Consider the following 15,925-nt stretch of genomic DNA (forward strand, 5'->3'; position numbering starts at 1 on the left):
CCCAACGGAAATAGCTTCTCACTTCTGACTTTTCGACGTCATCAGCAGTGGCCGGAAGTGAACCGGCTTCCGGTTCCGGGTGACCCTCGTTTTTTCCCGGCGTGAGAATAATCCACCCCCCCCCCCCCCTTTCAAAGGGAGAGAGAATTAAAGAAAACGTCCGGCTGAAGGTGAGAGTATAAAGTCAACGAAATAAAATCAGACGAAGCGATATCGCGCCGGGCGAGCGTCTGTCCCAGTGAGAGATCCACGTGGAGTCAGATTCTACCCCCAGTAAACAGAGAGAGTCTTCATTTACTACAGAAACTCTGCACAGTTTGTATAATCCACCGCCATTACAGAGAAACGGTGCATGTACCCTCTCAATACAGGGTGTGTGTATATCCCGGTAATTAGAGAGTGGGTGTGCACTTCTTAATTGTCGGCAGGGTCTGTGTCTGTGTCTGTGCGCCTCACAATTATAGAGAGAGAGTGTGCCTGTGCGCTCCACAATTAGGGAGCGAGAGAGCATGTATGTCCCCACCTATATAGAGTGGGTGCCTGCGTGTGCACCCCTCAGTCATGGAGAGTGTGCGTGTGTCCCTGTTGTGACAGTGTTCTCCTCCCCCCCCCCCCCCCCAGTCGCCTGTGCCCTATTATAAACAGAGTGTGTCCGTGCTCCCTTCCCCAAGTAATTGATCCAAGGAAAGTGGGCACTGGCTGGGTCAGAACATATTGCCCATCATTAGTTGTCCTGTGAAGATTGTGGTGAGTACGTAAAATTGTCCTGAGTATGGCAAGTGAGTGCAGTATAAGACCCTGTTTTGACAAATATGTGATCATGTGGCCCCCAGTATGGTGCACATGAACCCCAAACAAGATAAATGTTGGATCAAAGATTGGCATTCCACCATCAAGCTTGTTTCATTATGCAATGAGATCATGGCTTATCTGATGATGTCTAATTCCACTTTCCTGCCTTTTCCCCATAATTCTTAAATCTCTTCATGTTTAAAAATCTTTCTATCTCAGAACCTTGAATATACTTAATGATCAAGCCTCAAAGAAGACATTCTTCCTCATCTCTCTAAATGAGTAACCTTTAAGTCTGAGAATCTGCTTTCTGGTCCTAGACTCTCCTGCAAGGGGAAACCACCTTTCAGCATGTATTTTGTTAAACTCTGAAGCATCTTACATTTTTCAATATGGTCATCTTTCACTTCAATGAGTACATGTCCAACTTAGCTTCTGTCAAGCAATACACTTTATACCCATGATGAACTGAGGGCACCTTTTTTTTCTTCAACACCATGGGCTCTTATGCATTTAAGTAAAGAGATTTTAGCTTTGCTTTTTTATCATTTTTATCCTTTGATCTGTTTTAATTTTTTTTGTTCTTTGTACATTGTCCCTGGTGCGTTCTGGGTATCATTAAATAGCTGTCCTGAAATCCTGTTTGTAAGTTTTTACTTTGTCAGCCAAGTATCCCTCTCCAGAATTCCCTTCCCCACTCCACTTAGTTCAAAGTTGTCTCTGCAGTCCTAGTTCAAGTGAAGTGGGAGTGATAGCGATCTCAAGTGCAGAACTGTCTGCTTGTCCGTGACAGCCTCCCAAACGGAGTTGAGGTCTTGGCAGTTTTAGAAAATGGAATGGCCTCTCTAAATCCCTGTAACTTGGTGAATTTGTTACAGTTTTATGCTTCAGGCTTCATCTTGAAGCATCGGTGCACTGTGCTTCCCTCAATATATTTCTATCACCCTGACTGGTTCTGATCAGTTGAACTTGGATTGCCGTAGCCATGAACTGGCCCACGGGGTGGATTAAATTGTCTCCATTTGTTTTTTTGAAGTTCTCTGATTGTAATAGAATCTGCTTGAGATCAGATAAGACCTGCACCACTGGCTTGAACCTATCCATTTGCCTGTGTGGTTCATTGCTTGTCTCTGTCTCTGCTAAGCCAGTCTGACATCCCTTATGATATTTTGCTCTTCCAATTCTGGCTTCTTGTGTTTTCCCGATTTTCTTTATTGGTATCATCTCCGCCCTAAACCCTAAAAATCTGTCCTCTTTTTTTTCTCCTCCTTTTTGTCATTCATTAAACATCTCTCACTACGCTTTTGGTCACCTGTCTGAATATTTTTGTGCCAAATTTAGTAGCATTTCAAAGCTTCAAGGGCTGTTTGACTCTGTTGGAAGTCATGTATTAGTTGTGTCCTGGAGTTTGGGTTTCTGGACATTTTACTGCATGACAAAATGCTGACAGAGGAAAACGTTAGAATTTTTTCATGTTGTGAGCTTCGAATATGTACAAGCAATCTGTTAAATATCTTCAAATCTTATTAGGCATCTTCCTGTAACGGAGGCTTCATCATGTTCAGGAAGAAACTAGATAATCGCATCCGTGTCCAAATTGAAAATGGTGTGACGCAGCGCCAAAGGACTATGTTCATCATTGTCGGAGATCATGGCAGAGATCAGGTGAGGTGCTGATATGAATCAATGATTACTTTCTATTCTGTATGTACTATGGGTTGTAAATTTTTTTTTTGTTTGAGGGAATGAATGATCTCTTTAGAATAATCATGAGAATAGAAGTTCTGTGAAGGAGAAAATGTGATGAAGTGAATCATCATCAGGAGTCTGATGCCTGCATTCCAACTTTTGGTATAAAGGAGAGAGCACTGGTTCAGTCCTCCTCAGTTGTGTAAATACAATGGAATTGGAGAATAGCTTGTGATATATTAGCATTTAAGAAGGAATGGAAGGATGAACTCAGCCAACCACGTATTATTGTCTCCTCTTGAACGATCAAACAAAACCAAGATAGCACAGGAAAGACAATATGCAGTTTGGATCACAGGGGTTCCATTTGTTCTTGTCTCAGGTTACACTGTTTTATATTTGGGCAGTATTGACATAAGTTGTAAAATAGAGGTCATTGATGTGTCGGCAATAACATTGCAGTTGAGAGAATTAGCAGAAACAATATTTGTAACCATTCACAGGTTCAATAATTCAGCTTTGATGAAGTTAAGGAAGAAGTTTACTGATTGTACTTGAGCTCAGCTTCAGAAACTTGTACTTTTGTAAAAATTTATTTCAAATTAAGCTCATGTTCTTTGAATAAGCAATGAAATGTGAATTTCACATTCAGCCAAGTCACTGAGAGCACAATCTACAATAGTAACAATGCTGCATTATCCTTCTCAACACAACTGATCTCCATCGTCCACCTTGACGAGACAACATTCACTTGGATCTAGATTTGACTATCCAGTTATCACCAGAATATCTTCAACAATGGCATCCCTTGATGCTATCAGTTAATTGAGAATTCTCCAGAGGATATCCTTTTACCTCTTCCTCCAGTTCCTCATCTGCTATCATAGAGTCTACTTAGATATATACATTAACTGCCGCCAGCTGTCCCTCGCTACGATCATCCCTCAATTCTTTGACTGGCTCTCATTCCATTTGTTTCCTTGAATAGTTGAAATAGACCATTTCCAGGTTATTGTCTTGTCGATCCTGAGGTAACTTTCTGACTAACCAACCTCCCTTTTGTCAAGTCTATCTTCCTGTCGTATTGACTCTGCCTTAGCTCATTTCTTTCTGAAACTCAAGTCTCAGGACTTGACTATTTGAAGCAATTCCTGGCTGCTTTACCTTTCCATGTTATGTGAACTTAAACTCACCTGAGACTGCTGTGCTGATGCTAACTTGCCAAAAGACTTATGCATTCGTCACCTGCTTTCTGGCATGCATTTAACTCCAGGTCCAATAGTAGCTGCAGGATAAAATTCTCCTTGAGTACAAATCTCTCCCGCTGGTTCCGGAACATCGTGCATTACAGCCTTCTGGATCTTTTAACTGCTCTGATCAAGCCTTTTGTACCCGCTGATTTTTTTTTTTGTTCCACCACTTTGTGGCTTGCATTCAACTCCCCAGTACTTAATCTCCATCAACTACGCAAACTCGCCACCTCCTTTTTCACCTTCCTGCTTCCTGAAGAAGGACTTATGCCTGAAACGTCGATTCTCCTGTTCCTTTGATGCTGCCTGACCTGCTGCACTTTTCCAGCAACACATTTTTAACCTCCCTTTTCAAGACGATCTTTAAAACCTACTTTTGTCCATGTTTTGCTCAGTTGACCAGTTCTGTCTTTGTGTGGTTCACAATTGGCGTTTTAAAATATATTTAGGGTGACTTGATAGCAAACACAGTAGGCACTATGCATTTATAGTGAATGGATTCAGTCTTTAAAGTGGTAATTTGGGTGCCAATCAATTCGGCTATTTTGTCATGGATGATGCCAAGCTTAGGCACATACAAATAGGGAACAAGGGTTGACTGTTCAGTCCTTTAGGCCTCTTCTGCCATTCAATAAAATTGTGCCTAATGTGGTTGTGGTTTCAACACCATTTTTCTGTCACCCATAATGCTTAAGTTACTGATCGATCTAAATTCATCTAACTCAGCCTTAAAGACATTCAGTGCTCCTTGCTTCTTCTGTTTTCTGGGATAGAAAATTCCACAGGCTAATGACCCTCAGGGAAGATTCTCATCATCTCTGTCTTAACAATCAGACCTTTTATATTAAACTGCACTCCTGAGTTCTTTCCTCCCTTCCAAAAGGAGCTATTCACCTTATATCCATCCTTTTTGTGATTCATGCACAGCTCAAAATTTTCTGTACTGTTCTTCTTGCTAAAGTTGCAAAGACAATGATTTCCCATGTGCTCCACCTACAAATTCTGCCTGTCTGCTTATCCTATCTATAATTCTCTTGATAACTTGTTTCACTTTCTTGTGTCATTGACAAATTTAACTACCATGCATTTGGACGGTTTACCCAAGCCATATTCCCTTGTGTTAAGTGTCTTCAGCCAGTGGGGCATTTTCCCCAGTTCGTATTGACTTCAGTTTTCCTGAGTTTTGATATGGTTTCAGTGAGTTAGGATGAGTAGAAGGTGCCATGAAATGTCCTTGGCAAGCAAGATTAAGGAAAGTCCCAAGGCTTTTTATGCGTAGAAACGGAGCAAGAGGGTAGCTAGTGAAAGAGTTGATGCACTCAAGGACAAAGAAAGAAACTTATGTGTGGAGTGGGAAGATGTGGGTGAATTCCTTAATACTTTACATTGGTATTCACAAAGAAGAAGGACATGGTGGATGGTGAGTCCAGAGAAGGATATGTTGATATTCTAGGGCACATCAATATGAAAAAAAAGGTGCTGGTATTGGGTGTTTTGAAAAGCATGAAGGTTGCCAAGTTCCCAGGACCTGATGGGATCCATCCCAGAATACTGAGGGAAGTGAGGAAAGAAATTGCAGCAGCTTTGTGTGAAATCTTTGTATCATCTTTAGACACAGGCGAGGTCCCAGATAACTGGAGAATAACCACTATTGTTCCTTGCTTTAAAAAGAGCACCTGGAATAATCTGGGAAATTTCAGATCCGTGAGCCTCACATTAGTGGTAGGGAAATTATTGGAGACGATTCCTGTGGACAGGTGGGTTAGCCATGGTAAACTGCCCCGCAGTGTTCAGTGTTCTGCAGGCTAGTGGATTAACCATGGTAAATGCAGGATGACATGGATGGAGTTGGGGCTGGGTCTGGGTGGTACACTTGGAGGGTCAGCACAGATTCAATGGCCTCTGTCTGCACTGTAGGAATTCTATGTTAGGAGAGACGAATTAATTGCTTTTTTGTCCCACTCCTCCACTGGCTAGAACAAATTCTGAATTTAAAACTGAGTTGTTAGATTTATAATAGGCAATATCAGTGTCTCTAGCTCAGAATTGGAAACAATTCAGCCAGATTTCTCAAATTAACAAAGGTGGAGCTTTTTAATTGCAAAATGCTCAAGCAAAGCTGTAAAGATTAAGAACAAGAGGTAAAAACGTACAGCATGGTGGCTCAGTGGTTAGCACTGCTGCCTCACAGTGCGAGGGACCCGGGTTCAATTCCAGCCTCTGGGTGACTGTGCATACTCCACACAGGCATTCTTCCCATGTCTACATGGATTTCCTCTGGGTGCTGCGACTTCCTTCCACAGTCCACAGATGTGCACGTTTGGTGAATTGGCCAAGTTAAATTGCACAGAGTGTTCAGGGGTATGTAGATGAGGTGCATTAGTCAGGGGGAAATGTAGAGAAATAGGATAGGAGAGGGGGTCTGTGTGGGTTACTCTTTGGAGGGTTGGTGTGGACTTGTTGGGCCAAAGGGCCTGTTTCCATGCTGTAGGGATTCTATGATTCTAACTACGTGCAATTAGTATTCGTAAAAAAGCTGTTCAATCCTGAAAAAGAAATCTGCAGTGTTTTCTTAGAAGTGTTTCAGCAAAGTAGCAGTGACATTCAGGAAAACGACTTATGCACAGATTGTTTAAATGCTGTTCTGGATATCTGAGGGCATTACACTCTGGTCTATTTTAGACTGCAGCTCGATCACTCTAGAAATGTCATTTGGTCGTTTTTCTTAACTCAGAGGCTCTTGGTGTCACTATGTACCATAAATGTCCATCTCGCTGCTCTAAAGAGTAACAATCTTGTCAGGCTGAAGTATACACTAGACAAGGACTGGACAGGGTAGATGCAGGAAGGATGTTCCTGATGATGGGGACTCCAGAATCAGGGATCACAATCTCAACCTATTGGGTAAGCCATTTAGGATTGACATGAGAAATCTCTTCACCCAGAAAGTGATGAGTCTGTGGAATTCATTACCACAGAAAGCAGTCGAGGTAAAAGTCATTGCATGATTTCAAGGAAGTGTTGAATATCACATCTTGGCCTAAAAGGATCAAAGCACATGGGGGAAAAGTGGGAACAGGCTAGTGAGCTGGATGATCAGCCATGATCAACGTGAATTGGGGAGCAGACCTCAAGGGCTGAATGGCTTACTCTAGTTCTTATTTTGTATGTTTGTATTTACTCCACAAAATTCCACTTGATCTTCAAATTGCAAAATCTCTCTTGGCACATTTAGTTATATAGCATTTGCAATTTATTGTCCAAATGGGAAGCATTATTTGGCTCCTTACAATGCTTTCAGGCCAAAGTCCTCACTGGACAAATAGTTTTCAGCATGAGAGTTCAGTTTTGTCCTGATCTTGTACAAGGAGATGGACAGAAACCATCCCTATTCTGGTGAAAATGAATCCAGGCAGTTATCGAGTGTCATGCCATCAGAACAAGTATAGCAAAGGGACTTTCACTCCCTTTCTGAAGTATTTCTACTCAGAGTCCACCGAAAAGGGTAAACTTTGATTTTGAGACTACAGAAGGACTCGCAGCTGCTGAACACAACTCTTCAACTGTAAGCTTTAACACCAGACCATCAAGTCTTCAACTGCAACATACAGGCCTGAAGTGATATCCTGAAGGGCAGAACTGAATTTCATCTTTACAAATATCTTGTATCATTACCTACATTTAAACGTTGTATGCGTTCAGTTATAACTTTACTAAGTAACTTATAGCAGTATTCTACAATATGCCAGCCTTTATCTTGATTTAAGCTAAAGTTCCTTGTTCTGTTTAAATTCAAACAGTAGCTGGTGAGCAACTTTCAGGTAGCAAGCATGACTTTAAAAAAAATAAATTCTAAGGCTGCCAATTGGCAATTGAAACGAGTTATGAATGAAAATGACCATTTAAAAAGTGCCAAGCAACAGAGCTGATGCAGCAACCTGATTTCTCTCTCACACACCCAAAGGTAGCAGTTCAATTTTTCATTTCTATATCTCCCGGCTGAATTGGGAGCCAGTACACTCACTGATTTTCCTGCCCAGATGGCAGCCCATTTCTAAGCTAGCCCCCACCATCTCATCCCCAAAAAAGCTTAAGATTCAAATACCTTTTCCATAATCTTTTTCATTCTTCCTTAAGGATACTGACATCATTCTTTTAATCTTCGCTGTGGTGTTTTCTGGAGTCAGCAGATTTTCAAAAATTCTTTACCTCTGTGCACTTTCTTCAAACTGAGTTCAAAAGTAATAAATTAACTTGTGCAATGAAGTTCTGTTAAAAGGATGATGATCCCAATGATAACTGTTAAGGAAGAAATTTTGTTGTCATGTGAAACTTGGCTGTAGGTATTTTATATTGACCTTGAGACCTGGGTTGAAGGATTTATTGCTTTATTTGGAAAAAATCAATTATCTTTGGTACCAGAAATAAATTGGTGGCTGCCATTGGGTAGAATGTGAAGTAACTGTGTTAATTTTCTGCATGTACTTATTTACAGCTGGCTTTGAAAGACTGTACTAGAGCTATTCAGATTAACTTTCATGTCGACTTTTAATCTCTGTCATATTAGGCAGTAGCCTTAAATGTGCACTTTTTTGTTCATTCCCTTTTGTCAATTGAATGTTTGCTGTCAGGATTATTTACAACTTAATATTCTGTTTCTCCACAAAGTTTGTTGTTACACCAAAGTTGTATGACTTAGTTGACTTGCTATGACTTAGTTGATGGAAATTGCCCAACACTTATTACTACAATACACATTTTTGTCTGTTTTCACTGCAGGTGGTCATACTTCACCATATGCTGTCAAAAGCTACAGTAAAGGCCAGGCCATCTGTGCTGTGGTGTTACAAGAAGGAGCTTGGCTTCAGCAGGTAACTTGCCTTTCATTTGGAAAATACAACAGTCATTTGGTGCATTGAGCTATTCAGCTCCAGTCCATCCTTGTCGCCCTGTAGGTTTATTTCCTTCAAGCGTCCACCCAATTTTCTTCTGCAATCATTGATTGATCCCTCTTCCACCAACCCCTTGAGCACTGGATTCTACATCATTAACATTCACCTACATGAGAAAGGTCTTTATCGCATTCCCCTTTCATGTCTTGCCCAATCTGTGCCCTCAAGTTCTTGTAACATCAGCGCAAGGGAAGAGGCTTTCCAAAGTCTGCCTTACCTCAGAATGTCATCATCGTGTGTATCTCGCTTAAACTTTCCTCAATTTCCTTTGCTGTCAGCAGAAGCTTTGCCAAGTTAATTTAAAATCTCTCACTCCAGCAACTATTCTTAAGTCTAATCTGCACCTTCTCAAGGACCGTCATATCCTTCCTAAACTGATGTGACTGGAACTGGAAGAGATTCTCTTGTAGTCCAACTAATGCTTAGTAAAGGTTCATCACAACTTCCCTGCTTTATACTCGGTGCCTTTCTTTATGAAGCCCTGAATCACATAAAGTTTGCTAACAACTTTCAGTACAGTCAGTTCTATTATATTTCTTCAGTGCAGATTAGCTATCATGCAATTGAATAATTTAGACCATTACTTGTAGAACGCAAACTTTCTTTATTGGCTATAAGGGAATTCTGTTTCCACCAGTTTAAATGTTGCTGCTATTACACAATTTCCTTATAGCGTGGGATTGAATAAGAAAATGCGAAATCAACTATTGCTTTATATCAGAATAAACTATTTTCTTCCACCTCCAAAGAATGATGCCCATGTTCTCCTTGGTCTGTGAGACCCAGTACAGTTTGTCAAACTAGTCGTTTAAGTCTATGTTGCTTTCATATTTGCCAAAATGCATCACATTGCATTTCTGTATTACATTTCACCTCCTACCTGTCTGCCCATCCTGTGATCCGATCTGTCATGTTGCAGGTGATTTGTATTATCCTCACCATTTGCCACTCCTCCCAGTTCAGCACATTTTGAAGTTTTACTCCTTACTCCAATATGCATTTATTTAGATTTCAAAAAATTGGGCCCTTCAATGACTTTGAGAAACACCACTGTTTACCATCCTCCAGTCTAAAATGCAATAATTTTATGATGACTTGCTGTTTCCTGTCCTGCATCCAGTTTTTCTTTTTTCAAGCTGACACTGAGCCTTTTATTTTTCAGTCAGTTGTAAGTATAACTGGTTGGCCAGCATTTATTGCCCATCCATAGCTACCCTTGAGAAGGTGATGGTGATCTGCCTTCTTGAACGACTGAAGTCCATGTGCTGTAGGTAGATCCCTTAGGGAACGCAGTCTAGGATTCTCACTCAACAACATTAAATAAATGGTGATCTATTTGAATGTGAGAATGGTGAATGGCTTTGAGGAGAACTTGCTGGTAGTGGTCTTCAAGTGTATTGGTTGCCCTTGTCCTTCTAAGTGGATGTGGTCATGGGCTTGCAAAGTGCTGTCTTTGGCTCTTCAGTGAATTTGTGCAGTACATCATATAGAAAGTAAGCACTGCTGCTACTGAGCATCAGTGGTGGAGGGAGTGGATGCTTGTGGGTGTGGTGCCAGTCAAGGGGGCTGCATTGTCCTGGGTGGCGTCAAGCTTCTTGAATGTTGTTGGGGCTGCACTCACCCGGACAAGTGGCAAGTATTCCATCGCATTCCTGACTTGTGCCTTGGAGATGGTGAGCAGGCATTGGGGAATCAGGAGGTGAGTTCCTCGCCACAGTATTCCCAGCCTCTGACCTGCTTTTGTAACCAATATATTTATATGAAGAGTCCAATTGAGTTTCTGGTCAATGATAATCTTCAGACCATCGATCATAGAGGATTTAGTGATGGTAACATTATTGAATATCAAGGTGCAGAGTTTAGCTTTATTCTGCTGTTTGTGGGGCCACTTAGTTCTGTCTATCATTTGCTGCTTATGCTGTTTGAAAATATTTCACTCTGAATTTATAATGCTATCCTCTGTCGTTACTTGCGATTCTTTGGAATATATGTTACCAATGCCAAGATGGCTTACAAAAATGTCCACCATGAGGCAGGACTGCAGGATTCAAAATGACAGTTACAGAAATGACTATCTATTCCCCTTACCATGTAATCTTTGAGAATATGTGCATTTAGCTTCTCCTTCTTGCACATAGCTCAAGCACTGGACTGCATTCCTTCATGTCAATGGGTTTTCCCATGTCAGTGCTGTAACGCCAGCTCTTCTCCTACTGCTGAGCTGTGACGCCCCCATCCCCCACAGTCACCTTAGTGTTTTATCCCAGCAGCCACCATATTGCATTCCTTTCTATTGCTACTGTGCTGTAAGTGTCACCACCATGTTGCATCCTCTTAGCTGCTACATTTGTGCATGTTATAAACATAGATACAGCCTATTTAGATTGGTTTAATTTGGTGGCAGGAGCAGGATGCAAGGAAAAGTGGTGAGAGCAGGTAGCCAGGGATGGCAGCGGGGGCAAGGTCGAGCCTGGAGTGGGGGATGTTAAGCCCTTCCGTGCTGTGTGACCCCAGCATGGCTAGGCGCTTACGGACTGTGGTGTTGAACTGTTAACTGTGTTTCTTTGGTTTTCTACATTTTCGTAAAAAGGACTATAATTTTTAACTTTGTTTTCTCTATTTTTCTGCTTTGTACCTAGGTACCTTTGTATCTAAGATGGTGCTGTAAATGGCAAGTTGTAAATTTTTCACTGTACTCACATGAGTACTTGACAATAAACCTAATTCAATTCAAATTTATCCCTTCAAATCATTGCCAGAAGTTTCAGATTAGATAGATATTGAATCATCAGGCAAGACTGAAGAGACTGAGTTCACAAATGGTATCAAAGTTTATATTATAAAAGCAAAATAATACAGTGCACTTACCTCATAGCTAAGGACTTGCCGACTATGATTAAAATGAATTAAAATGTTAACCTTAAATTGCAAAGTACGTTTGAAATTGGATGGCTCATGTAAGCACTGGCTCATTGAGAATCTTACTGTCCCATTTCTTAAGGCAAGAAGGAAACCAGGTTACTGATAGTAGATTTACCCTGAGAGTAAACACTCATGCTTACAGAGATCAAGACTGCCCTCAAACTAGTCAAAATGGATAAAAACCCAGACCGTAAACAGCATCATTCCCTCCATTGGGATTGTATTGTAGACCCCCTTAAAGTCAGAGGGAAATTGAGAAACAAATTTATAAGAAGATCTCAGTTATCTGTAAGAATAATAGAATGGTTATGGTAGGGGATTTTAACTTTCCAAACATAGACTGGGACTGCAATAGTGTTCAGGGTTTAGATGGAGAGGACTTTGTTAAGTGTGTACAAGAAAATTTTCTGATTCAGAATGGGGATGTACCTTCCAGAGAAGGTGCAAAATCTGACCTCCTCTTGGGAAATAAGGCTGGACAGGTGACTGAGGTCAGTGGAGAACACTTTGGGGCCAACGACTATAATTCTGTCAGTTTTAAAATAGTGATAGAAAAGGATAGTTTAGATCTAAAGGTTGAGGTTCTAAATTGGAGGAAGGCTAATTTTGACAGTATGAGGCAAGAACTTTCAAAATCTGATTTAGGGGGCAGATGTTTGCAGATAAAGGGATGGTTAGAAAATGGGAAGTGTTCAGAAATGAGAGTCCAGAGCAGTATATTCCTGTTAGGGTGAAAGGAAAGGCTGGTATGTGTAGGGAATGCTGGATGATTAAAGAAGTTGAGCTTTTGGTTAAGAAAAAGAAGGATGCATATGTCAGGTATAGACAAGATAGATCGAATGAATCCTTAGAAGAGTATAAAGGCAGTAGGAGTATACTTAAGAAGGAAATCAGGATGACAAAAAGGGGACATGAGATAGCTTGGCAAATAGAATTAAGGAGAATCCAAAGGATTTTTTCAAATACATTAAGGACAAAAGGGTAACTAGGGAGAGAATAGGGCCCCTCAAAGATCAGCAAGGCAGCCTTTGTGTGGAGCTGCATGAGATAGGGGAGATACTAAATAAGTATTTTGCATCTGTGTTTATTGTGGAAAATGACATGGAAGACATAGAATGTAGGGAAACAGATGGTAACATGTCTACATTACCGAGAAAGAAGTGCTGGATGTCTTGAAATGCACAAAAGTAGATAAATCCCCACGACCAGATCAGGTGTACCCTAGAACTCTGTGGGAAACTAGGGAAGTGATTGCTGGACCCTTGCTGAGCTATTTGTATCACCGTTGAGTTGCCAGAAGACTGGAGGTTGGCTCACGTGGTGTCACTGTTTAAGAAGGGTGGTAAGGTCAAGCCAGGGAACTTTAGATCAGTGAGTCTGACGTTGGTGGTGGGCAAGTTGGAGGGAACCCTGAGGGGCTGGATATTTGTACATATATTTGGAAAGGCATGGATTGATTAGGGATAGCCAACATGGCTTTGTGCATGGGAAATCATGTCTCAGAAACTTGATTGAGTTTTTTGAAGAAGTAACAAAGAAGATTGATGAGGACAGAGCGGAAGATGTGATCTATATGGACTTCAGTAAGGCATTCAATAAGGTTCCCCATGGGAGACTGGTTAGTCGGGTTAGATCTCATGGAATACAGGGAGAACCAGCCATTTGGATACAGAACTGGCTCAAAGCTAGAAGACAAAGGGTGGTGGTAGAGGGTTGTTTTTCAGACTGGAGTCCTGTGACCAGTGGAATGCCACAAGGATCAGTGCTGTGTCCACTACTTTTCGTCATTTATATAAATGATTTGGATGTCAGCATAAGAGGTATAGTTAGTGAGTTTGCAGATGACATCAACATTGGAGATGTAGTGGACAGCGGAGAAGGTTACCTCAGATTACAATGGGATCTTGATCAGATGGGCCAATGGGCTGAGGAGTGGCAGATAGAGTTTAATTTAGATAAATGCGAGGTGCTATGTTTTGGGAAAGCAAATCTTAGCAGGACTTATACACTTAATGGTAAGGTCCTGGGGAGTGTTGCTGAACAAAGAGACCTTGGAGTGCAGGTTCATAGCTCCTTTGAAAGTGGAGTCGCAGGTAGATAGGATAGTGAAGAAGGCGTTTGGTATGCTTTCCTTTATTGGTCAGAGTACTGAGTACAGGAGTTGGGAGGTCACATTGCGGCTGTACAGGACATTGGTTAGGCTACTGTTGGAATATTACGTGCAATTGACTTGAAAGGGTTCAGAAAAGATTTACAAGGATGTTGCCAGGGTTGGAGGATTTGAGCTATAGGGAGAAGTTGAATAGGCTCGGGCTGTTTTTCCTGGAGCATCAGAGGCTGAGGGGTGGCCTTACAGAGGTTTAGAGAATCATGAGGGGTATGGATAGGATAAATAGACAGTCTGTTCCCAGGGGTGGGGAAGTCCAGAACTAGTGGGCATAGGTTTCGGTTGAGAGGGGAAAGATATTAAAGGGACAACTTTTTCATGCAGAGGGTGGTACGTGTATGGAATGAGCTGCCAGATGAAGTGGTGGAGGGTAGTAGAACATAGAATATTACAGCGCAGTACAGGCCTTTCGGCCCTTGATGTTGTGCTGACCTGTCATACCAATCTGAAGCCCATCTAACCTCACTATTCCAGGTACGTCCATATGCTTGTCCAACAATTGCTACATTTAAAATGCATCTGGATGGATATATGAATAGGAAGGGTTTGGAAGGATATGGGCCGGTTGCTGGCAAATGGGACTAGATTGGGTTGGGACATCTGGCCGGCATGGACGAGTTGAACTGAAAGGTCTGTTTCCGTGCTATATATCTCGATGACTCGATGACATGATCAATGGAGCATTTGAGAAAATTATTGCGAACCTTTCTTTTAAACCCAAATCTGGGTTTAACTCCCTGTAATTAAAAGTTGTTATAATCTATTTAATTCATAATGTAATGAGTTTGATTGGAAGTGTGTATACAGTACTGTCAACACTAAGACAGTAGACTGTTTAAGAGTTTTCATCTTAACATACAATGCCATATTCATTATTGCTAGATGAGTTAAGGGCACCCTGTAACTGGGGCTCCAAGTGTGCCATGATTTCTTGGTTTTCCTTTGGCAGTTTTTTGCTGCCTGTTTATAAATGGGCATTATAATATTAACAGGAATACAAAAATTAAGCCCATCTCTCATTGTCTAATTGATCAGCAACTTCTTATTTCAGTGTTACAATAGCAGTATGCTCTTGTGGCACAGTGGTAGTGACCATGCCTTTGAGCCATGGGACCCAGGTTCAAGTTCTGACCCGCTCCAGATGTGTGTCATAACATGCCTCATTAATTTCAGGTATTGCGAAGAGTGTTGCTAAAGAGGCTGAGCAAATATGAAATCTAAAACCCATGTCTGTGTCTTGTTTACGCCACAATGCTGCATTCTTGCTCTTGACACTAATTAAATTTAGCAAGTTAAATGTTGAATTATTTTGATGAATGAAATGTGTTTTGCATGTACGGTTGGCAATTAGGGTTATACACATCAATTTAACGATATGATTGTTAATGTATTGCCAGTTATCTACTGTGGCTCAGTCAGGTCACAGTGCAGTCTTCATTTTCATTCCAGCATGTCATTAATTTTGTGTTTTTAACTTTTTCTTTCGCTTTGTTCTCTCAATTCAGTTTTTCTCTATTTTGTATCTGGTGTGTCTCTACATGCCCACATTCTCCATTATTCCTGTTTTTGGTTCAACTCTTCAGTCTCATTGGTCAGTGAAATACATGGTTGATGCTGCCAGTTGCTGTCATTCCAGGTCCCCTGTTGCCCTGATTTATCTGGTAAATGCTCAAGTACATAATAATTTCCAATATGATCAGACTTGTGTTTCCAAATCTTGCCAGTATGTAACAGTCACAGGTTATGGAGTGAGACCTAGGTCATAGCATTTATAAAACAATATTCACTGTAATGTTCTTCTCCAGTCACAGGAAGAAGCGAATGAGGCAGTTACAGAAGAAGATAAAAAGTGGTACACTTGATCTCAAGGAGGATGATCCTTTTGAGCTTTTTGTTGCTGCAACTAACATTCGATATTGTTATTACAATGAGACTCATAAAATCCTGGGTAACACTTATGGAATGTGTGTTCTGCAGGTGTGTATATTATATGTATTCATTTTTTATGCATGCACAAGGTCAGGGTCGTTGAGGCTAGCTATGAAATTACAGTAATTTATGATTAATATTGAGCTTGGCTGACTAGTGTATTCAGACCAGAAAGATCCCAAAGACTGATCCTTATCCCTGACTGAGATAGGTGGCCTCATAGC

General features: G+C 41.1%; 1 protein-coding gene across 1 annotated transcript in view; it reads left to right on the forward strand.

The window, feature by feature from the left end:
• The first annotated feature begins 62 nt into the window (after positions 1 to 62).
• The window catches only part of nat10 (N-acetyltransferase 10), a 69,574-nt gene continuing 53,711 nt past the window's right edge, over positions 63 to 15,925 (forward strand). Inside the window, exons 1-4 of the mRNA XM_072592639.1 lie at positions 63 to 170; positions 2,323 to 2,457; positions 8,511 to 8,602; positions 15,578 to 15,749. Of these exons, the coding sequence (XP_072448740.1) occupies positions 2,350 to 2,457; positions 8,511 to 8,602; positions 15,578 to 15,749 (372 nt within the window). The 5' untranslated portion in view covers positions 63 to 170; positions 2,323 to 2,349. The remainder of the gene's footprint in view (positions 171 to 2,322; positions 2,458 to 8,510; positions 8,603 to 15,577; positions 15,750 to 15,925) is intronic.

The sequence above is a fragment of the Chiloscyllium punctatum genome, chromosome 22, assembly GCF_047496795.1.
Source record: "Chiloscyllium punctatum isolate Juve2018m chromosome 22, sChiPun1.3, whole genome shotgun sequence".
In the NCBI taxonomy this organism is placed as follows: domain Eukaryota; kingdom Metazoa; phylum Chordata; class Chondrichthyes; order Orectolobiformes; family Hemiscylliidae; genus Chiloscyllium; species Chiloscyllium punctatum.